Raw genomic sequence first — 25463 nt, forward strand, 5'->3', positions numbered from 1 at the left:
CTGTGCTCAGAGAAAACTCATACTGCTACCATCATACAGTATGAAGGCTGGTCCACAGTCTGCCATTCAATGTGTCCCAGCCATTGTCCCAATTAAAGGTTTTCCCTAGAACTGTTCACCCAAGTAAAGACCCATTTAGAAACCCTTATTTTTAAAGGAAGTCTGTGAACATGTCTATAATCAAGCAATAGAACACAAGAGGGAGTGTGTTATCCAGAATAACATTACAGCTGTGATTTGCTACATAACCACAGCTATGAAGCAGACCCAAACATTTTTCCATGAGCAAATTCTTCCACCAAAAAGCAGTTCCAGCAGTTTAAAGTGGCTAGTGTTGTTGCTTAGCAACCTGGTGGCTAAGTGAATTATGCAGGTGTAGTTTAAAAAAATTTAATTCTTCCTCAGATATGAGTTTTATCATAAATGTTATGCCGGTATTCCACAAATAAGTGCAGATAATGTGATGTACAGAGAGTGCAAACCATGCCAATGTTACCCCATTTATCTGAATCAGGGATGAGTCAGGGATGTTTCAGTCATGTTTCAAATGAAAATGAACATACAGCAGACCCTCAGTCACCTCCCACTGTCTAGTCCACTTGTTTAGCACCGTTAGAAAACAATAATTTTTTACTGTTTTGCATAATAAAAATATTTCAAATTTACATTTGCTTTGGTTGGTACAAATGTTTTTTTGTTTTTTTTTAATTAAAAAAGGACATCTTAGAATAATAAGCGACTTTTAACTTATAAAATAGGTTTGTTTAACCATCTAAAATGATTTTATGGTTTGGCCATATCACCAACTACTACATTTATTAGATAAAACGAAACAGGTAAAGCGCTTTTCAACCTGTCAGACTGTGTAAATGATTTAGGGGATCACAGAGTGTATGGATTCAGTGCAGGGCTGCTCTAAGCAGAGGCTTTGCTCTTATCATTTATCAGGGTGAACCTTAAGGAGCAGCTTTGTTCCCAGCTGAGACACAAGACACCCACATAGGGATTTAAGCCTCGTCCTGGACTACATTTTTCTTCCAATGAATAATCTCCTTTCAGAATGCTGTGTAGCCCAGGACTCCAAACTGTACAGTAAACCAGCCCTATAAAGGTCATGCAGGTCTTACAGGGGTCGGTTGCAGTCCCGGACGGCAATCTTTATCCCCCCTCCGCAGGTGCGCGAGCAGGAGCCAAAGGGACTCCAAACACCCCATGCTCCTTCTACTGGCATGGAGTCATGCTCCTTTGGGATGCACAGGCCATGTTTGCAGTGCTGTTCACAAAAAAAGAGAAGAAGATAGATTAGACTAGTGTCTAGCAGGGGTTTCACAACTTTTACATTTCGCAAGTCTGCTAGTTATTCAAGTTGGCAACCAGTTATCAATTACCATAGTAATACTTTGTTTCAGGTGGTCTATTTTTGTTGTAGCACCAGTTTGACAATCGCTGGCCCTGTCATATGTAGACATGTTACAGACTACTTATGTAGAAGACCTAGTCCAGAATTCTCCTTTGATTATTCTGGTTTTTGGTTCTGCAAAAAAGAATTGAATGCCTGGATACAAACTGACCCGGAATTCGAGGCATTTCTTAATGCTTAAGAAAGGTCAGACAGGTCATTGATTGGCTGTCCAGGAGTCTTACAGGACTGAAGAGATTGGTAATTAGTTTATAAGTTGAATCATATGGGAAAAAACACCAAATTGTACATTAAGATGTGTGCAACTGTATATAACTTCTATCCTTTTCTTCTTCTTGCTTTAATGACAAAATCAGTGATCAGTAGATTAAATCTACCTCTAGAGTCATCAGACAATGAGCTTCAATGGAAGGAAAAAGACTAAAAAAAATCAGATCTTTTCTGTCCAATGGCCTTAACGTCACAAATTTGCTTAAATCTGAATGGTGACATGGAAATAGAGCAGAATCTAAGATATTTCTTCTTTCGAAAACTTCTAAACTAACCTCTACAACTTTCTGTTTATTTGCAAGATTAAATGAAAACAATCCCAGATTTCCAAAGTGTTCTCAGACCTTTGGACCCCACCCTGTATTTCTAAGTGAAATAAGTTTACACCTCCCCTACAAGAAAATTAAATATGGCATTTTTTCTGCTAACATTAGTGCACAATATTTTATTTATTTGCTTTATAGTTTAACATATTGGAAAAAATATCTAAAACATAAAATACTGAATGTGCCTTAACTTTAAAAATCAACAGAAACATGATGGCAGAGGATCTGTTTCTCCTTTACAAGCATGACAACATCTAACAGCAGACTGTTCTGAGTTATGGGGTGTTCTGGTTTCAAATACCGCATGTAAACAAAGCAGCGGGATCCTAACTTACAAGAAACACTGAAAGTCAACATACTCCAAGCCCACCAGATGAGAATCAAGTGTAGTTTTGGGGGGAAACTAATTAACCCCTACATAAAAATCTCAATCAGGAATCGCTGAGTTGAGCTACCTTGTTACCTTGTTACTTTGGTTTGACAGCTTGTGTGTTTATTTGTGTGTGTTTGTTCATTTTAATGGTGCCATTAAATACAACACTAGCCTTTCCGGGAGCGCAGTCAGTCCCGTCAGCCCAGGGCATATGCTGGGTTCGGCAGCCACGCTGAGCTCCCTCTGGGCTGGTGCACCACAGCCTTCGACACTGCGTCTGGAGAACATCCACATCAACACTCACAGTTAGTCCTTCGTGTCTACACACACACAATCATTAGGTAACCATCTCTCATAAAACATCTCTCTCTCACACACACACAGTACCCTTTACACAAACACACTGAACATCACTGCCATATACTACTCTGGCTGTAGTTTAAAGATGTTATGTAACCGGTACTTTGATTCACAAGCCAAAATAGCTCTTCTCCAACTCTCCGTGTGCACATGAGCATGAACAAAGCTTAAAGAGGCATTCTGGCCTAAAACTCTAAACATCTAATAAACATCTAATATGTTTAATACATGTCTAATTTTTTATGTTATGCATTATTCTGCAGTGCAGCAGCCTCATCACTTTGAGAGAATTCACAATGTTTTATCATTTTTGTGTTTTTGTCTGTCAATGTTCTTTTACTACAATACCCAGGATGCATTACACAAATACATCGCATGATCATTGGAAATCCCTACAGCAAATCCTGACTGCTAGACACTGAGCTTGAGGCTAATAAATACATCTAGCTAGTATTACAGATACGGCACTAACCTGGTCAAGATACTTTTTTCTTTGTTACAGAAATTATTTAATAGTGCAAAAAATGTAACAGCCCACCCAAAGTGTCCACCCCAAAGCTCTTATAGTCTTTCAACGTTTACTTCCACCTTCAAGATGCATCATCAGGAAAGGATTTTTAGCTGTCTTAGTTATATACCAGAAAATCTCACTACTGCAGCACTGATGTAAGAGGTGAGTAGTCATGCTCACAACAGATACAGTGCTAACTAAGTAATTCTATGCGGCCAGAGTGTCATTCATTTATTTATTTATTTATTTATTTAGTGCCTACTAAGGCATCTTTTGGTGGCCAAATTTTAAAGCATCATGATAGAGACAAGGCAATCACCCCATACAGTCTAGAAAATTTAAATCAAGACAGCAGACGACTTTGCCAAGTTATTTCAGTCAGTGTTACACGTGTGTCTAAAAAGTGTATAAGTGGCATTTTATTCACAGTTTTAACCATAACAATGGTCATTTTACAGTTTTTGGTACATTAAAGGTATTCAAAGATTAGCATGCCAGCTACCTCTGTCATTTCAGGCTATCATTTAAAATATCAACTCGCCAACTAGGCAGCTTGTGATATTTGATAGCTGGAAGCCAGAAATTCTGAGTTCCGCTGTAGTCAAACGCAGTAAATTTAGCTTAATTTGCCACCGTTCTGCCTGATTTTAGGTATAATACGAGATTACATTCACCTCACCTGTTGATGTTTAATGTTCAGTGAAACACATGGCATGTTGTGGCACTCAAAATCTGCTGTGTTGAAAGTTTCCCAAAAATTTTTTTAAAGGAAAAATGTTCCTGTGGGACGTCACACTTTCTAGTGATAAACAGTTGGACCTTGAGGTGGAAAAGACTGAAAACCTCTGACATAATCTAACTAATAATATTAGCATTTGTGCTCATTTCCACAGAATATGTGCTTATATTTTTACACTCTGCAGAGATAAATATAAGCCGTGCTTGATTCTACCCATGATTATGCACCATTATGGACAATCACGGAATTGTGTAAGAGCAGAATATCACGCTATATTATTTCATGTAAGGACTAGTGTTAATTTAAAATAACCAGTAAGCAAGACAGCTAATTAGCCAAGTTAGACTTTTACACATTAAACAAACAGAAAGACATACAATTACAAAGATGGTCTCTCAATGAGGTGGAAAATGAACTAGAACTAGAACCGTAAATTTGCCTGCTGTCCATTTGGCTCATTCTTGTTTTTCGAAATTTAAAGACATAATCAGAGTAAAGGCAACTTTTTCTTACCATATATGGGCACACCTGCGTCCCAGGCCCAAATATGAGTTCACATTGTTTATTGACATTGTATATCCGTCCGGGCAGCTGCTGGGACAGAGTGTATGGCCTAGATACGGGCTCGTCGAGTAAACACTCCCCATACCCTGTGCTAATATAAAATGATCAAAAGACGACTTCAAGAAAAAACAAAACAAACAGGAGACAAACAAGACACAGAAACACAGCTTGAGTATGAGGTGAAGGGACTGCCAAGTCATCTACTCTGCATGTCAAGGTTTAAGTGGAATTCCACCGATTTTTCAAAGTGTCTGCATAACTCAGCCACTGTGATGTAAACCAAGTCAGTCAGAGTGATGTGAAATGGTCCGCTGTAGAGAAACTTAACAACTCTGACTTCTTAAAAATAATAAGGAACCAGGTGTCACAATGTCTACAGCCATTTTATGTGCAGTGAACCAACAGATGTCTTCTGAGTTTCATATGTAGTGTTGATAATGGTGAAATAGTAGTACATCTGGGGGAAAAAAAGTTTTACAGGGGCTATTTTGCCTTAGAACGACATGCATTTATCTCTCCACCATCAATGCATTTTAACAAATATGTTTCAAGCCAAACATTTATCGCAAAACTATCATAACTATCTCAGGCATCCGGCAGCATATCGCTGCTGTCAGAAGAAAACCTTGTATCTTCATTTTTATCATTTTTCTGTTTTTGACATCATTTGAAAATTTCATGATGAATGGACCAAAAGAAACAGCCCAAAATGACTTGGAAAAAAGTCTGGTTCCATTGACTTACATTAAAAGTAAAGTAGGTTTTTTCCTTCTCCTGTAAACCATTTTGGAGATGCCAGGTTTTCTTCCGACAACAGCGATATACTTAACCATTTCATGTAATAAATTTCCATAAGGTAGCTTTATAGTCATTGAATGGTTCAGACGTCTCCCATCACCACCACTGTGAACAATTCTGACTATGGTTTCTATAGAACTGAACATTTCACCTCAAACCACTGAATGGCTTTGTTTACATCTTATGATTTATTTATTATTTAATGCAGAAATCTTGAAAAACCTTCATTTTAAAACCCTTAAAAACCCTTTCCCTTTATTTTATTTTATACACCCAGTGATTCAGAAGAAAAGAAGATGAACTGAATTTAGGTACCAAATCCAACTATGTAAAAAAATGTGCAACGGAACAAATAGATGAATGGTAGTCATTAGGCTGTATTTCAAATAACCTCACAAACATGCTGAAGTGACTTCCGATTGTATTGAGCCTTATCTGCCTTACAGAATCCAGGCTTACAGCAACACAGTACAGGAAGCTGGGACTGTGTCCTTGTGTGGAGTATAATAGAATACGTACTCGAGGAACTCTGTGATGTATTTCCTGCTGCATTTGGACCACATCCAGGGGTTGGTGTAGTAGTTGAGCGTGGGGGCCATCACATGCTGCTGATTCTTAACCCCGTCCTCCTTACATTTATAATTGTCATCATGGGGCATGTTGAACCTGCAGAAGAAAACATGCACAGGCACACTTATCACTGATAAATACACAATGTGGGCTCTAGTTAAAGCAACAGTTTAACAAAAAATATAATTTTCACATTTTTCCCCAACACTAAATAAATACAGTCAGTAAGCCAAGACATGTTTGGTGGCCAAAGTCTGCTCAAGTTTTGCACTTGAGCTATGAGGCTAACAGGTAACAGGCACTTATGATTTTGAGTTAGCATTATGAAAAATAAATCATAACCACAGTAATTTGTTAAAGTCAACCCGAAATCAGAATTTCTTTTTGTTTGTTAATTTCTCTATATTCCCTATGTTATTGACCATATTAACGCTTATCAAACCGAACATCTTGCAAGGAATCCATTCAGAAGCTTTTTCGGTGGCCACTTTAACCCCTTAACAAGCCATGGGCCGCAAACAGGCCCAAAGTTTTATCACACATTTCTAAAACCTAGGAAAAGCTCCATTAGTTTGCACTGAAGTCCCTGCAGTTCCTGAATAATAAGGCTTTGTATGAAATAAATTTGGGATATTAAGGGTTTAACTCAGTCGGCCACAGTAGAAGGTATCAGCGCACACAATGTGAGCTTGTATGTTTACTATCACTGTATAAAAGATGCATGAGGCTGCCTTTATTGTTGGACGAACTATGATTTTCTTCCTAAACAAGCATATTGTTAAGCATTACTGTTTTGTTAGTGTTTTCATTTACACATCGTACTTTTGTTTTACTTTGTTTAATCAGAATAATGATAAAACATGGCTGATGTATGATTTATATTCCAATTTACATGCGTACATATATATACACATATATACATATCATATATACAACAAATTTGACATTCAAAGATCATGTTCTTTATATATCAAATGAACACAACAACACTGTTCAGAAATTGTGTTACTAATGGGGAAGAGTAGATTAAACAGCAGAAAAAGATGCTTTTTTCATCATATCATCTAATCTAAAACATAAATTCATTGTCTTCTATCAAAATATATTAACTTCTGCCCACGTCTAAAACATCTTAATTTTGATTACAACACCCTGCACCAACACCGTTTCACCTCTTTCTCCCACCACCCCAACCTATTATTAAGAAATATGTCATGCTACAAAAAACAGGCTTTGCTTATCTGGATTGCTAACTTCAGGGTTAGCTAAGCGCTTTTTATAGAAAACGGTATGTCATACATTTTCATAAACCACGTAAGCAAGTACATTTGAGATTACTTAACAGCTCAATGCGGTCTGAGGCAAGTGTGCAACCATTTAGGCATGCACTTGTGTTGCTAACTGCTAACTATAAGCTTCCATTAGCCTCGTAGCTTTGGCGCAAAGCTAAAGAAGCAGACTTCAGACACCAAACGTGTTTCAGTTAACTGCAGTCGGGGTAAGTGGAGAGATTTTTGGCCAAACTATCCCTTTAAAAGATGTTATACAACCAGAAAAGAGGTACACCACTGTCCATTCAATGTGACCCTTCAAAATACAGGTCCATAAGAGGCCTATTTTACATTCAGGTTAACACCATTCCAGAGTGACCCAGCATAGAGAACAGTATGTGAAGTCTGAGGAGATCATGAAGGGCATGTAGGCTACTGGAGAGAGGTGTGATATGTACAGCATAGCACCATGTAGCACCAGGAGCTCAATCCCTGCTCAGCCTACAGTAGTGATGTCACCACCCACCACAGGATAAGAAAGGAATTCCAAAATCCCATCTTGTGTATACACTGAGAATAAATAAGTAATTAAAGAGCAAAAAAATGAGTTTGAGCCTGGTGCCTACCTACCAAAGCTTTGGTAGGAGAACCCAAGCTGAGAAAAAGAATCTAAACTCATCGATTAAGGCAGAGGAAATTTCTGGACCACTACCCCAGAACAGCTGACTCTAAAAATGTTCACCCTGAAGTCCTCAAGTAACAGAAATCTATAAATCGAAACTCGAAACACTTTCTCCTTTAATAAGAGGACAGAAATCAGTAGACTGTCGCCATCCTTTTTGACCATTTACCTTAAATCTAAATTAGCTCTATTTATCTTAACAGCCAAAAGCACTGAACAAAGCTAAAGCGCTTTTCAATGGCGAAATTTCACGTAGGTCCCATCTGGCAGACCAAACAAAAACCACCTCAGAAGGCCTTGAGAGGCTGCTATCAAGTGCAGACGGAGTTTTATCACGATGTGCCAAAGGGCAACCAAAATATTTCAGTGATCTAACGTCTGACCGAGACAACACATTAGAGCTGGACAGACAATTGACTGCTTTTCAGCTTGAAAGATAAACGCAAATGTTGTTCAGTGCACTGTGTCGTGTGTGGTGGTGGTGGTGGGGTACACCTATACTTACTTGTCACAAAAGAGAAATGAGGACCCAAAGCAGTTTTGCTCAAGCTAACTGACCTTTGTCTGGCCTAAACGTGTACAACCCTTAGCTTATGTGAACTTTGAATCAAATTTTTAAACATTTTTACTTTGTTTTTGAGGTTATTAAATCTTCTTACATGTTTTTGTATCTGTAGATTAGCCTACCTTGTAGTTTAGTCTGCTCAGGCCTATGTTTTAAACGGCCAGTGAACCAAATCGTTAGCTTAGCTAGCTAGTAAGGGTGTAATGATTCACAAAATTCAGAATTTGATTCGATCTGTTACAGTGGTGCCTCAATTCAATTCATGTTTCACTACAGCTTGTATGCTGGTTAGCAGCAATGGACGTGGAAGCAATGGAAACCAGCATATGTTGTGTTTTTGATGCTGGTCATGCTGGGTGACCAGCTAAATCAGCACCAGACCAGCACAAACCAGCTTAGAATTCATGCTGGTCTGTGCTGTTTTGTTCAGCAGGGTTGCTGCATGTAACCATACGCTAACCACACAATCAAATGGCTAACAAAATGGCTAAAATTGTGCTAAATTTCAAGTTTCAGTTTGAAAGAGCACCCAACATTATCAAAGCACAATGTTTGAAACAAACGCTGTGCTTTTTAGTGTCAGTCTAGCGGCTAGCTAATATTTTAGCCCCACACTAACATGCTAGCAACAAGCTAAAATGGTAGTCATGATATAAAGATACAATGCTAAACAATTTGATATGTTATGATACAATTTGATACAACAGAGTATGCTATACTGCTAAAACCAGACTAGCTAATGCTGGGTTGTAATGAGTGTGTGGTTAGCGTAAGGTTAGCATGCAGCAATGTTTCAGCAACCCTGCTGAACAAAACAGCACAGACCAGCATGAATTCTAAGCTGGTTTGTGCTGGTCTGGTGCTGGTTTCATGAATAACACAACAAACTGGTTTTGCTGATGACCAGCATATTAACTTCCATTGCTGCTGACCAGCATAAAGCATCCAAAACACAACATATGCTGGTTTTGCTGGTTACCAGCCATGCTAGTCTGTGCTGTTTTTTGTAGCAAATGACAAAATGAATCTTAAAGATGTTTCAACGATTCTATGATGTTACATTTGTGTCCGTTTTGTCTGAAAAGAGTTCAAGTAGCATAATATTTACAATTCTTTAGCTGTGGCCTAATTTGTTAGCTTAACTAGCTAGTACTGGGTTCCCTGCTGGAAAAAAAACAGCATAGACCAGCATCCAAAACTAGCACATGTTGCGTTTTTGAAGCTGGGGAGCTGCTAAACCAGCACCAGACTAACACTAGACCAGTGTAAACCAGCATAAAACAGCTTAGACTTAGAATTCATGCTGGTCTGTACTATTTTTTTCAGCAGGGTTGTAACAATTGTGTTATCGTGTCAAGTACTAGGTTGCTATATTCCTGTAGCTGAATATTCCTCTTACATTCCAAGCAACTTTTACAGAACATACAGCAAACAACTGAGATTATATACGTTAATGAACTTAGTTTAACACAATTGTAGAGCATGCAGATTGAGGACTAATGACGCAGGGTAAAGCGGTGGTCACTTACACATGGCCGAGCTCATGAGCGATGGTGAAAGCAGTACTGAGGCCATTGTCTTCATTGATGCTGCAGCTTCTATAGGGGTCACACACTGTGCCCAGCTCCGCAAGACCTGACAGTGCAGAGGAAAAGCAGTATTTGTAAAGTCAACATCATCACCATCATCATCATCAGCTCCATTAAATACTTCTTTTGTGGTCTTCATCCACATCATTATCACTTATACCATCAGCATCATTTTATTATACTCTTTATGGTCAATGTTAACATTACACACTAATAGCTTCATAATTATTATCTATTCTGAATGTTTCCTTTACCTCATCATTGCATTCCATATCAATATCATCTATACCACATTACTGCTCATAAAAGAGACCTACCTAAGGTATCGCACTTGTCCCGGGCTCGACAGATGTCCTGCCTGTAAAAACACAGATCACTCTCTTAAAAAGCCTTCATACACAGCATGCATACAACACAACTGCAGAATAACAGTAATAAGTAAGCAGACGATTAAACTACTAATTGCCTAGCAAGTAACAACTGGCTACAGCTTCACCTTCCACTGCCCAATCACTAAGCATGCCCTAAAGGTTTATCAGTGCCAGTGTTGGATATGCTAATGCTGTTAGCACTGGCTAATCTTTCCATTCAAAAGAATGGAAAATTTGTGGGACCTGGTGATGAGGATGGCCGTGTCGTGGTGGTTGGGATGGTTGTCGTCGAGGTGGTTCTGACCCTGCTGCCATATACAGAAGTTCTTTAAAGTGGACTGTGCGTTGAACGAGATCACAGGACCTTCCTGTGTAGAGAGAGAACAACACAGACATACACTATATTTTAGTGCAATGTGTGAAAAGTTTAATCAAAATAATTCTATCCATAGTTTTTGATAGTACATTTTAAAAGTGGCATTAGTGGGCTTTTTTGTGTAAAGCACAATATCATGATGTATCGTCTTCAAGTATCGTGCTGTTATATTTTTGCCACATCACCCACCATTCATCCAACAGTGGATGTGTAGTAGGACCACAGAGCTTAGGGTGGCTTTTGTATGACGGTGTTTTAGGGCCACTGTTAATAAAAATAAAAATAGTAGACTTCGAGAATAAAGTCATAATATTTTGAGAAAAAGTTATAATATTTCTCTAAAAAAAGTCGTATGGTATATTCCGAGAAAAAAGTCATAATATTTTTTTGAGAAAAAAGTCGTACTATTTCAAGAAAAAAAGTCCTAATATTTTGAGAAAAAAGTCTTAATATTTCGAATTGCGACATTGAAGTGGCATTAATACCAGGAAAGGTCTCAATATTGTGACCAAAGGCTTTGTGAAGGGAAGGCAGCCCCTCCTCGTGTTAAATGAGGGGTGCTGAGTTGGTGGAGTTATACTTTCATATCGATTTCACCCATAAAGAAACACTGAGTCTCCCTGTCTCTCCTGGCACATCAACACTGGACTGTTACTAGTAAAAGAAACGGCTGAAACGGCTGAGCAGGAAACTGTGTTTATTTAGAATAAAGAACCAGACGGACTCGGAGGAAACTGTCTGTCTGTTTTGTTGAAGGAGAATCGCAGGCAGGGTCGTCTACATGGGTATCAGTGGCTACATCTCTGTGCCATTCAAAGAGGGCATGAAGTTTCACAGACAATGAGAATGATGATCAAAATGTTCGATCCACAAAGAGACACGAGTGAGTGGAACTCCGGCGCACTCGTTGTCTTTGCCATTGGCAAATATTACAACTTTTTTTCTCAAAATGTTACAACTTTATTCTCGAAATATTACGACTTTTTTATCGAGGTGTACTATTTTTATTTATTTTAATAGTGACCATAAACCGCCGTCATACTTTTGGCACAGTCCTTATAAAAAGACTGGGAACAGCACAGCGCCACCAGAAAAGTAGTGCTGCCTGGGGCACTAGGGGGTTGAGTGCCTTACCCAAAGGCACAACCAGGCTTCTCCAGTCAGTCTTGAGATTTGAACCTGCAACCTTCCAGCTACCTCCCTTTCTGGTCACTCCAATGATTGTCAAACAAACTGTTCTTTACACATTTTGCCGTTCATTTTTCATTGCGTTGCAGATCACGTACACATAGAAACACAATTGCAAGTGGGTGACTGGATTAACATTTTCTAATTTGCAGTCCGAAAATAGCTGTGATACAACTGTTTGTCCAAAAATTTCAGGATGTACATTTGAGAGTTGAGAATGCCACATGATCTTTCTCTTACCAACTCATTGTTTATGATGACCAGCTTCACGACGACGATGTTAATCAGGTTGCCAATGCTGGGATCCTTATAGATTGAGGAAACCTGGATAAAGACAAAGCACCAGAATGATCAGATTAGTATAGAGCAAAACAATGACTCTTTCAAACTAGCCTGAAGTCAGTTTTGTAATGGCTTATTTAATTGAGAGGATCTGGTTCGGACAGGGGGTGGTAGATGTTTGCAGAAGGACGACTCCTACATGAAGCGAACAAATGCGCTGGCAGTTTCAAACAACTTCACAAGCAATTTCAGTGACATGACCGGTGATTGGAGCATACAGAACGCCTAAACCAATTACATGCTCAGTTGTTGCTTCTGCCCTAGCAAAAAGCTTTGTTGCCAAATAGTAAATTAGTAAGTGCACAGTGAGCAGAAAAGAGGAATTTCATATCTTAAACACTGAGCGTTCCAGCCTATCAGAGTGTCAACAGAAAATACACAACACTCTCTCTGCTTCCATTTATCATCGGGCCTTGTCTTAAAAGCCATTCGTCTTGAGATAACTCTAATAAATGCAGCCATGTCAAGCTAAGATTATTAACAGGGGCTCGCATAGCAATTCTATTTATAATTTGGTTGGTCAGCTGCTGGAGAAATATTTCTCGGCTGTTGAGAAGTTGATTGCGCTCCCAGAACCTGCGGAGAACTGTGGCCTGTGCCAAGATCAGAATATAGGTCAACTTCACCTCCCTAACAGCCCTGCTAAAAAGCATCTCAAGTATGCCTTTTATGCGACATACCTGATTTTATTTCTCTTTTTTTCACATTCATCATATCTGTCAGATGGGTCTACCTCATGCTGCTCTTCTGTTACTGTAAGATTCACATTCCGGCTAAACGCTGGTCTCCACAGTATCATGCGGAACAATGTCTGTACAAAACCACCCTTTATTTACAAAATTCCAGTCAAAATGGACAAGTTATATCTTTTTAAAGAGACATGAGGAGATTGGATATGATAATTTACTTGCATAAGGAAGGAGAAGGTGAAAGGAAAATGACTGAAAAAAACAGGACTTTCAGAAAACAGGAAACTCCTAACAACCACCTGGAAGACCTGGTAGACCACCGACACTGCCCCCATCAGATAAACAGCACTTAAAGCTTTGATCTTTGAGAGAGAGGAGAAAATGAAGCTGCTTCAGATCTGAAAACATCCACAGGTGATGCTGTCCCTCCTTTCACTGTGAGATCACTCAGGCTGGGAAATATGACAATGTTTATTGTTATTGTGATGAATTCCATCACAATATGTCACAATAAAATGTTCTGCATATCTTGGATTTCGTCAGTACTTAAAAAACATTGGCCAACTGCAGGTTTTATTACAAAGAGAAGATAATCAGCCGAGTTTATGTTGATATGGTGCAGCTCAGTATGTGAAACGTTAAATAAAAATAATTTGTGCCCAAAATTATTGTCAGTATTTTTAAATGTGGTCCTTTTTTTCCTTTTTTTTGACTGTTCCAACATATCAGATGTCAGAAAATAATATCACATACTGTGTACCGTCAACATTTCCTGTTATATCGCCATATCGCCCACCACTACTGAAAAAAGGAAACAGATAAAAAAGGAAATAAAATAGAAAACAACCAGAGAACCTGCTGGTGTTCACAGAACAACAGACTGACCACCCCACTGTCTAGACCTCAACATTACTTAATGTATTTCAGATTATTTGGATTGTGAGATGCTTAAAAATGCGACCAGCTTCTAAGACTGAACTTTGGAGGTATGGAAAAACATCTGGCAGATTTTTTGGAAAAAAACTGAAAGCAAGTCTCCCGAAAAGAATGGAAGCTGTAATAAAGGCAGAGTGATCTGATATTACATTTAGTTGTTGAAGCTTCTGTGTAATTTTCTGTTAAAAATTTTCCGCTTTTTAATTAAAGTTAAATGTTTTCCGCTTTTTTCCTGATGCTTAAAAAAACGAATAACTTCTACTTAATGGCCATTTTGACTGGAAATGAAATAAATGAAAGGGTGGTCTCAGGTGTACAGTACTGTATTTATCTGGGCAGCAATTAGGGGTGTCAATCTACGTCGACTGCGATTCCTCCGGATACCATCTAGAACTGGAGGAACTATTTACCCAGTAATGATATGTAGAAAATTAAAGCAATACACCAGGCTTATTTTGGATCTTTGAAAATAGCCTACATATTTTTGTTTTGTCCCTTATTGACTGTATTGAATATTATTATGATCAACTGCTAAGAATTTATTAAAGTGTGCACAGATGGCAGCACAATTCATTGTTACTTAACCATTATATCAACACTGACCTTCACAGTACTCATGTTGCAAAAGTGCATAGTATGCAAAAGAGGATACTTAATGTTTTATTGTGTGCACTGATCAAGTACAGATGTTTTTTTGGGTGTTTGGATTCATTCAGGCAATCGTGCCATCCAACAAAAGTAAATCTTTTTAGGCAAAAATAATGCCGGACAGACTGCAACACATTATATGTACATGTGTGTTTGATATTTTGGAAAGTATATTCCAATCGCAATACAGCAGGATAATTGCAATATGTCTTTTTCCCTATTCACACAGACTTAATGCACCCGTTTCACTGCTAGAGTGATATTTAGTTTCATTTGTGAATAGTTTATTTAGGTAAATCTTTGACTCCTTCATTGCAAAACGTATCGTTAAAAACCAAAATACTGCAATGTGACCTTTCCTCTCATTATCGCTCAGCCTTAAAGCTCAGTACTGTGAAGCGAACAGAGCCTTGTGTTGAGGCGAGAGCCACTTACGATTGACATCAGTGTGAGAATGTAGTGCTGGAGGTTGCTCCCGTGGTGTTCCACCATCTTGGAGTCGGCAACCACCATGACTTCCACGAAGCGCGGGTAGGAGAGGAAGCGCTTTGATCTCCGGTGAGGTCCTGAGTCACTGCTGCCGTTAGCCGGGAGCTGCTGGTTTTCCGCTGAGGAGAAGGGGCCAGAGGAGACCCCCGCGCTGAGAGCCTCCAGGTCGGACGGCATGCTGGGAGACGTCCTGCCCTCCTCCTCACCCCCCTGTACCCTTTGTGTCTGCTCATGACCTGGCAAAAACGCAAAGACGTCTCAGTACCGTTTTAGAAACCTGCTTTGTGCTGATGTAAAAAAAAGCAGCACCATACAAATGGAACTGATTAGAAGTGAACTGAGCTGAACTGAACAGCGCCAGCGCAGAATGAAGCCCCCTAGTATTTCAAGGAACTTGTGTTAGGGCTGCACAATATGTAGTGTGTTAATCAATATCATGTACTGATAATGCAGAACGTTGTGATATGCAAATGAGTCCTCCAACCAATCACAGTCCCAGATGAATGTTTTTGTGAGTGATATGCTGAATTAAGTACTGTAAAAGTAAGGCTGCACGATCTGGACATAAATGTGACATTTGAAAAAGCTGTTGGATATCACAATGACGATATGAGGTGAGCAATTTATGACAACATATAAAAAAATGTATTTTGTTGTTTTTCTAAGTGAAAATAAGTAAACGCAAACATTTAAACCTAATTTTTACTGCTAGTTTCCATTGCTATTTTTTCCTGAGTTTAACATATTTGACAACAAAGTAAGTCCATACATTATGGCCCAGGCCATATAATTTTTATTTTTCATTAATTCAGTAAATAAACAGTAATTGTGTGTTAACATGTGCAGACATTCTCTGTGTTCTCTATAGAGGATGTGTATCTCATTTGACCAGGGGTGCCCAAACTTTTGCATACAACTGCAGTGTGTCTCAGACTGGGTATGCAACAAGCACAGACACCTTTTTTATGATTTGTAGACAGAAATCTATCTAACCTCTCATTTAAGCAAGAATAAATGCAAAATTACCAAAGGATCATTCACTATTGTGCAACGTGCAAAACGGAAAATAATGAAATACTAATAGCTAACATCACACTTGCTAGCACATTTTTGGTGTACTGTAAGGTGGTTAGAAAAACAATCAATAAGCTTCTATGATGATGCAAGTGTGTTGTGACATTTGTCATTACTGCTTTACACAGAGAATAAGAATAATCACCACATTTAAAGTATTATTATAGGCTAGTAATTAAGGGTACAGTAGTTTTTGAGCTGTGCACTTTGTAATTGGCTCTATAGCAGAGTGGTTAAGTCACACTCTGTACTTGTTAGTGAATGAGGATTGAGCTCAGCTCAACACTGCAAAAGATTATATCTTGGCGAGTGATATCCCCTTAAATCTAGTCAGTATATTGAATATTTTTCATTCTGAGATTGTTGTAAGACTATTGTAGGATTATTTTACTTATTTCTATAGAATTTCACTTGTTTTAAGTCATTTTATCATGTGAAATTATCTCACTGCAAGTGCAGATCATTCGGCTTGCTCCTAGAAATATTAATTATGCAGCCCTACAACACAGTCAATTATTTTGGTCAAAATAACAAAGGCATATCTTTAACTATGTCAAACTATTGACTGACCAATGCATTTTTAAAATACTACACATTATAAAAGGTGCATCACAGTTGCAGTATGTAGCAATACAATTACAATACTAATAAATTGTGCAGCATGAATTTTGAAAGTGTTAACTGAAACTTGCCAGACAGCTCACGCAATTTGACTGATCATAAACGTCAAAGATTGCATTGGCATCTTTGTCAAGAAGTCCCAACTGAATAACTGACCTTGCGAAAGTGGTTTGGTCCATCTTTTCCATGTCCAGTGTTCTGATAGTAGTACACTTACAATACACAGAAATAACAAGCATGTTTTATGATATTAAATGGCCAGTAAAACTGAATTTCCCTCACTTTTGAGTTTAATGCAGCATGTAAAAATGTAAAATTTCACAATGTACCATTCACTCCCTAGTTCATAATCAGCTGTAAAAAAAAGCCTGATTTTAATTCATTGTTTTTGTGATGTCAAAAATATTTACATATACGTATCTATTCAGCTTATAGCAGTTTAGCTCCACCCATATAAGAAGTTACAATGAATAATTCAGCCCAGACTGATTTTTGAATACAGCACAATACAAGGCCACCAATCAGAACGGAGCATTTATATACCTCAGTCTTAAAGACACAGTAACAAAAGCAGCCTGTTTAATTCTAAGGGATAAAAAATAGTCATGCAAAAATTAATTATGACTGTTTTTGGTACTTAAAACCAAGCAGGAATCATAAGTTGACTCTAAAGGAAAAAATATACAAAAATAAACGAATAAATGAAATATAAGCTCTTTAAAAATAACTTTCCAGCACTGTACAGAGGATGAGAGAACTATGTAAAAAACAGTTTTAATATAAAAAAAATGCAGCTGAATATTACATAAAAAATGAAAAATGACAAAAACAAAATCTTTTCCTGGTTCATTAAAGTTCTTTTTAGAAACAAGCAGAACTCTTTCAAAATCTGATGTAGAATTTAATCCATGTAGAACTATATGCACACAGGATAAGAGTGCCATATAGCATGGAAGAATGACCACAGCATAAAATCCCCTAACAGGCCAGCCAACAACATACAACCATTGTATGTACAAACTTCCAGTGTTGATTGAAACACAGATATCTGATGCAATTACTGGCTTTACAAATCCCTCACTGAGGTTTCGGGGCCTTATATTGAGGTTTGAGAAATCAGCATCAGAGGGCTATTCTGGGTCTGAAGAATGACACTAAACTAACATCTACACTTTGTTATACGAAGCTCGCTTTTGAACCAAACAGCCTTTCTGAGTCTGCAGCCTCTTAGCAGCAGATCAAACCCTGATCTCATGGCACTGAATGACTGCAAACACAAACAATGGGCAACAGCCCCTCTAAGTCTTTAGCATTGTTATTGGAATGAGATGAAAAATGGTTTGTGGTGAGGGCCTGAGTCTGCTTCTCAGCAAGCAGCATCATGTCCAGAAAAAGGAGGGCGTCTTGGGCGGGGGGGGTCATGCTAGGTAAACTTGGCAACCCGCCATGAAACCAGTGATGGAGCAAAAGCATTCCCATCTCTGGACCAAATGCCAGCAAACTGAAGCTTCAGGATACAACAGCGGTGCTGGATGTATGTTTTCTGATGATAACTTGAAAACTAGTGAATCAACGGGGCTAGTTTTACAACTTATGGCAGCTTATGAATTCTGCCTTAACATGTTTATGGTATGGTTATGACAATGCTGTTTCTTTGTTATAGTATAGCGCTAATGCTAGCATAAGCCACTTTTCTCTGCATGGTACGGCTCGACTCGACTCTGCTCGACTCGACTCGACGATTTTGGTTGCTCAAAAAGGGCAATGCAAGAGGCGATGCTAACGTGGTAGCTAACATTAGCATATGTGTTTCGCAATTCTCTCCGACCAATCAGTCGTCTGTAGCGTTTTTACATCACCTTTTGGTATCAGCTCAATTCGCTTTGAACCTCGACGGAGATGGTACCAAAAAGAGCAAAACAGTGGAGTCGAGTCGAGCCAGTACCATGCAGTGGAAAAGTGCCTATAGTGGCAAATTTTATGTCTTTTAGAACCTGCCTAGTTTTGATGAACTAAAACAACATAGTAAAACATGGTAGCATAGCATTTTAAATAAGCTGTATGACCGTAGTGATGTATTACATGCTTTGTGCCAGTTTTAGGTGCAAAATGGACAAATCTGGCCAGGTCTTACGCACAAAATTTTCTGGCCGATATCTAAAAATAGTTAGCATGAAATTTTCTTTTAAAAAAATCAAGATTATTGATTATATTGCCCCCGCCCCCTAAGAACACACACTATCTGCTGCAGTTTTGACCTACTTCCAATTCTATTTTTGGTTTAAATGTTCTACCTTAACTGTTTTAATGAAAATCTTTAATAAAACTCACACTTGAAATAATCCAATTTTGAGTAACCCAACACCTTTCAAAATCTACTTCACCTGTTGTTTTAATAGACGTCACTGCAAGCATGTGCTTTCATGTGTGTAGATTTGTGGTGACTTGCATGCTAACAGTGAGTTCGGTCATAGATGCCTTTCGACAACCATGCAGTATTATAATTTCACATTTTTATTAGTCTAAAGGCCCCAAAATAACCCGATGTTACAACAGTAAAAGTGAATAAACATTATGAGTACAAATTATTTTATATTAATTGCTTTTTCCTGATCCTGTTTTAGAAGACGATCAGGGATCAACAGGGATCAGAGGAACTTGCAGCGAATCATGCTGAAGTAAGCTGAAGTTCCAAAGCCTGTCGGCATGAATTTCGGTTTTCATGCACTTAAGCTAAACATAAAGTAGAGTAAAACAGGGGAAGAGCTGTGCAGTAGGTACAGCCAGCATTACACTGCGTAGCAGAGAGAACTAACAGACAGCTTCTTAGCTTAGCTTCTCTCTCCCTCTGTCTCTCAGGTAAATCAGAAGAACCGACTATTGGAGTGTGCCCGCACTCTTCTTAAAGGAATGTGAACTCCTACATATTTTGCAAGTTGTTTAAAGATAAATTAAGCCGCTTTTCCACTGCATGTTACCAGCTCTACTGAACTCAGGACTTTTGGTACCAGCGACTTTGTTTTCCACTGCAGATATAGAACCCTCTCAATGTAGCTGGACATCAGAACAATCCCAAATCAAACTCCCGTGACGTCAAGGACAAGTTCAGAAGAGGCTGATAGCTGCAAGACAAAAGACTGCTGGAAAAAACAGGACAGTTTGGGAAATACTACATCAGAGTTCAGCCGATGGAGATGGTACCAAAAAAGTACCAGGTTCCAACTTTTGTCTAATGGAAAACCAAAAAAGGCAAGTAGAGTCGAGTGGAGTCGGTGCCATGCAGTAGAAAAACGCCTTTAGTCGTCTCTCTTTAGTTCTCTTTCCAACTTGGCAATAATGGCCTTTTACCCATTGCAATCAGGTTACTTGTTAATCATGAACACTATCCGATTATGTCGTCCTACCGCCCAGGCCTACATAAGCCTAAACGTGCAGTTTAACGGTTGGTATAGTGTAGTTACTACCATTTGAGCACCTAGTGGTGGTTAGTTTGGTGTGGAATTTGCCCCACCTTTTAAAACCAGGCGTAATTTTGTGTAAATGTCTCCAAGCCATGTTATCTGGAGACTTCCTTTAAACAGCAGCAGACAGAGGGGCTAGACAGAAGGAGGCACAAGTCTTGAACACAAGTTTTAATAATATTTGCCCAGTGAATAATATTATTTATGCTCTCAGAAACATATATATCTGTGCAAAACTGCTGTGATGCAGCCACAATATGCCCTCACAGTCCTCGTGATTCTTTCATTACATTTTCTTCGCACAATGACACAACTACAGAATGTTTTGGTGGTAAAGAACTTCATATATTAACTATCATTTCTGTTTCGTCTCAAGCTTGTTGACGGCTCCGTTATTTCACTACAACTTTTAAACTCTGTAGCCTCACAAGCACAGTTAGTAAGTGTGCAGTTTGCCTGGTCAGCTGCAGCCTTAACTTACATTAACTTACATTGCGGCCACATATTGCAATTCCATCATTACGTACGTCTGGCCCTTTACGTTGTGTAGTGACTCTAAGCAAACACAGCGCCAGTCTGAATGTAAATAACTTTGTATTTTTACAGAAACTGAGTTTTCATTCATTTAAATGAGATTTTTGCCAATCGCTGTTGGAAGAAAACCTCGTATCTCCAAAATGGTAACTTTACAGGAGAAGCAAAAACATACTTTACTTTTAATGTAGGTCAATGGAACCAGAGTTTTTTCCAAGTCATTTTGGGACATTTCTTTTGGTCCAAAATGGAGATACGAGGTTTTGTTCTGACAGCAGCGCAATGTAAAGCCTATTTCACAACACTAGCTACCAAATGCATTTGTGCACAGAGCATGCATAGGTCAATTAGGGTTTCAATGAAACTTATCCTCCTTCTGAACAAGCGAAGCCACAATAAGCCTTTCATAAAATGTCTTGTTATCTTGAACAAGCTTTGTTCTTTGGTGCATTTTCAGGGGCTACATATTTCCTCTACATATCAGAATATCACAAGGAAAAGCAGCAACACAAAAGGCGCTGCTGAAGCAGCAACGTGCAGCAGTTAAGTATTACATTACACGCCATCCAAATTTATTTTCACAGCAATGCATTTCCAAATGTTTTGAACCATTCACCACTTCGCCACAATGCAGGTCGCCATGGCTCCAGTGGTATTGGGCCTATCAAGTTTCCTTATCTTCAGGCCACAGGAAGTGCAAGAGTCAACAGGATTTTGTGGCAATAAACTGAGATGGGGGGAGATACCGAGAACGTTCAGAGTGATTTTTCCTGTTGCACTGCTTCCCTCAATGACATTCATTTGAAAATAGACAAGCAGCAGAATAAAATAAGCCATAAATAGTGGCTGGAATGTATTTATGGCATTGTCCCCAAAAACCTCAAGGCTCGGTGGAGGAAAAGAAAATAAGTTCCCACCCAACAAGCTTGATTTTAAACTGTTCTGTCTCTTTGACGTTACCACTGATACTGATAACAGCAGACACAGCACATAGCCAGACTCTATTGGGCTTTTTTGGGCAAAAAGGCTGGAAAATGGCCGTGTTCAGCCCGTTCAATGGAAAACTCCCATTAATGCAGTGATGCAAGAGTGTGTGTGGTGTGTCCATCTATGTGTTCCACAAATTCCACTTCATGCAGCATCAAATGCCTCACTGAATGTAATAGTAATAAAGTAAAGCCAAAGAACAATCAATATTCTGGTATTCCATATATTATTTAATGTGAAGACGGAGAAGATACACAGATTAATAACTCAGGGAAACGGCAATTCAGCCTTTTAACAGGATTATAAAATGTAAAAGCACTGCAAGTAAGTATATTATGCGACATAAGTGCCTTGATATGGGCACGTTTTTAAGCACATGACTGAAAAGGCAGAAACAGTGTGGCTTTTTTATTAACCAGGCTAACTACTCTAGAATCTAGCTAGATCTAGAAATAGTGAAGAATTATTTCTCTGACAAACTAACATTTTGGCACACTGTCCACTGAGAAGACCTTGCATACCTCACTGCTGTCGGAACAAAATCTTGTTTCTCCATTTTTGGTGTTTTTCAGTTTTTGACATAATTTAAAAATGCCTGTTGCCTTTTATATTGTTATGAATGAATCAACAGAAGCGGCCCAAAATTACTTGGAAAAACGTCTGGTTCCATTGACTTACATTAAAAGTAAAGTATGTTTTCTCCTTCTCCTGTAATATTATTATTTCATATATATATATATATATATATATATACATAATATATATATCTCGCTGCTGTCAGATCAAAACCTTGTATCTCCAAAATGGTAACTTTACAGGAGAAGGCAAAAAAATGCTTTATTTTTAATGTAAGTCAATGGAACCAGACGTTTTTCCAAGTCATTTTGGGCCGTTTCTATTGGTCCATTCATCATGAAATTTACACACAATGTAAAGGGCAAAAGGCATTTTTAAGAAATGGAGATACAAGGTTTTCATCCGACAACAGCGATATATACATATAAACAAACTGGATTACCGGATATCCGTTCTTACAAAATACACATCACTAGTACGTATTATCCAATTACTTTATAAAAGTAGAAAAAATATGTCTATCAGTTATGTGTATTGCTGTTAGGGGCATTATAAGTATATAAAGCAAATATAAACCAATTCACTTTGGCAAAGTTCATCATCCTGCTGGGACCTCTTGAGACAGATTCCAAAACAGTGGCTGACATTCATGAAGAAACAAATGTGTGTCAACTTAGAGAGTCATGCAAGAGACATGACTCTCCTGAGACACTCCAAAAACAGTGTATTTATTTTCCAAAGGCTTTTCTTTCTTACCTGAAGCATTGCATGCGGATGCGTCTTCTTCGGCACTCTTGTGTGCATCTTTTCTGTAGACGATATGAGGTTTGATGTGTTCTTCTTCATAATGTTCACCGTCGTAGCTGTGCAGGGGCTCCACGAAATACTCCCCTTCTGACGACCTGAAAGTGCCAAGCTAGAAAAAACAACAGCACTTCAAATGGAGCATGCCTCTGGAGGTGTTTGTGCCCACATTCCACAGGTTGCTGTTAATTGCCCTTGTCATACCCCCCTCAACGATATTTACGTCCAAATCCCTCTGAAATTATGCAGCGATTGCAAAAAGGGGACATACTGTGCACGCATATTAGCAAAACGGCCTCCAAGGGGGGGAATATCAGCGATGCTTATCAGAAAATTATGCCATAATGTGATATGATTATGTTGTTTGAGGCGATATGGGGGGGGAATGTGCTGAGCTTGGTGATGTGAGACCAGCATTCCAACACGTGAAGTGTGGTCTCTCGCACTACAAAGAGAATGCTGGGGTGCAGCCAAGCAAACATCTATAAAGCATGTAGACCAATTACGAATAATGAAGCAACAAAAGGTTTTCGAATAAAAACTGCACCTCTACTAAACCTTCAAGGCTCTCATTTCCTAATACAAGAGCTCATCCTAGGTTTTTTTCATAGGTCCAGATTGGAGTTTTAACACTTGATGATAGCCATTTCATTAAAGAATGATCCAAAATATCGGTCACAATGTCTTTTAATGGTCCCTTAAAATACATCTAAAAATGTTCACATTGTTAAGGTTGGCACTGGGGTCAGAATTAAGATTAGAGCCAGAGTTTGGTTTAAGTTTTGGGTTGAAGTTAAGGTTAAATTTAGGGCCAATTTTGTGGTCATTGATTAAGGCTAGAATTGGACTAGAAGTCTAATCCAGGGCTAAAAATCTTATTTTGTCCCTGGATTAGGCTCAATCTGGGATTAGGAACCTAGTTATTCGGGTTGGGAAAAGTTAAAGCTACACCATGTCAGTTTTGGGGATTTGAAGTGAAGTGAAGTGTTTAACCGCACACAACGTGCGGTAGAACATTATATAATCTTGGTTGTGCTTTGGACGTTGAATGAGCCTCCAAAGAGAACTAAGTCTTAACTTGATGAACGATATGTCATCATATCTTTTTTTTTTTTGTATTGATTTTGCATTTGAAACCTGAACATCGAGCCAAACCTTCTTTTGAACGCAACTTCTTTCAATTTTAACAAGTGAATCTTACATAGTGCAGCTTTAAATTGAAGTTAATACATATTAAGTTCAATGTTAGTTTAAAAACAAGATGTACATCTATGAAGCATCTACACTACACCAAAATAGTCATTGTACAATCTGTAGAATCCTCTATTGATTTTAGAGACTGCAAATGTTTTATTTAATCTAAAGGCACTAATGACAAGGGGGTCACACCAACCGTTTCTACAGAAGACCCCCGCATCTCCATGACCCAAATACTATGGTAACCAAATATACAGAGTTTTTGGGCAAGCAATAATCAGTAATTAACACTTTGTGGTGGTTAACACCAAAAAAACAACTTTTTTTGGCTTTTTAAAGTTCCATAATAATCCACATATGCAGTGCAATGAGCCTGCTAGCTGCTAATGCTAGCTGCCTCATATTCTCTTTAGGCTCTATCGATCACTGGATTTATTAATTTTCAATTGAGTAATTCGATAATATGTTTACTCCTTGCTCTAGCTTCACTGAACAGTCGCAAACTGCAATTCTGTTGTCCTGTGGTGAAACCTTTCTTCCACACCGATGACATTTTCATTCTGTAGCATCACAGCATGACTGAAAGCCTGTGTTATCAGTTGTAATTATCAGTCGTAATTCCGATATCGAGCCAATAATAATAAAGACAACTTCTATTTATCCAGGAATATATCAGCTCATATGCTGTGCACCCCTAGTGGTGACACAGTACAGTATTCAGCGCCATGCAAAGAAACTCTGCACACTGCCAAACGCACCCTGCCCTTAACTAATATAATTCAGAGTGCATGCAAGCTCTTTCAGCTAAACAGCTTCTTCTTTCCAAGAACGCATTTGAAATATGCGCCAGCCTGGCCAATCTGTGAAGAGTCTCTCAGCACTGTAGCGTCTAGCGGAGAGTTTAAGAGAGACACAGCCCACGTGGGACGGCCCCTACGAACTTCAAAGCACGCGAGTGAACACATTCCTCCTTGCATCAAGACACACTCTCAACTGTACTTTGAGAACTTTTATCACTGCATCTTTGCACGACTTAGATTAACCAGCCAGTATCCGTGATGCAGGCAAGAGAAGAGCAGCTAAAGCAGAGCAACATGTCCTTGGTGTTTAAAACAGAGTCATAATGTTCTTT

The 25463-nt window shown here is 38.6% G+C and overlaps 1 protein-coding gene across 1 annotated transcript in view; it reads right to left on the bottom strand.

Moving 5' to 3' along the window:
* Window positions 1–25463, bottom strand: part of adamts9 (ADAM metallopeptidase with thrombospondin type 1 motif, 9) — a 105580-nt gene that overhangs the window by 75546 nt on the left and 4571 nt on the right. Inside the window, exons 3-12 of the mRNA XM_036559362.1 lie at window positions 23087–23246; window positions 15024–15313; window positions 12214–12297; window positions 10653–10777; window positions 10356–10396; window positions 9979–10084; window positions 5881–6027; window positions 4513–4654; window positions 2562–2666; window positions 1128–1273 (exon numbers count right to left, since the gene is read on the bottom strand). Of these exons, the coding sequence (XP_036415255.1) occupies window positions 1128–1273; window positions 2562–2666; window positions 4513–4654; window positions 5881–6027; window positions 9979–10084; window positions 10356–10396; window positions 10653–10777; window positions 12214–12297; window positions 15024–15313; window positions 23087–23246 (1346 nt within the window). The remainder of the gene's footprint in view (window positions 1–1127; window positions 1274–2561; window positions 2667–4512; window positions 4655–5880; window positions 6028–9978; window positions 10085–10355; window positions 10397–10652; window positions 10778–12213; window positions 12298–15023; window positions 15314–23086; window positions 23247–25463) is intronic.

This window comes from Colossoma macropomum, unplaced genomic scaffold (genome assembly GCF_904425465.1).
Source record: "Colossoma macropomum unplaced genomic scaffold, Colossoma_macropomum, whole genome shotgun sequence".
In the NCBI taxonomy this organism is placed as follows: domain Eukaryota; kingdom Metazoa; phylum Chordata; class Actinopteri; order Characiformes; family Serrasalmidae; genus Colossoma; species Colossoma macropomum.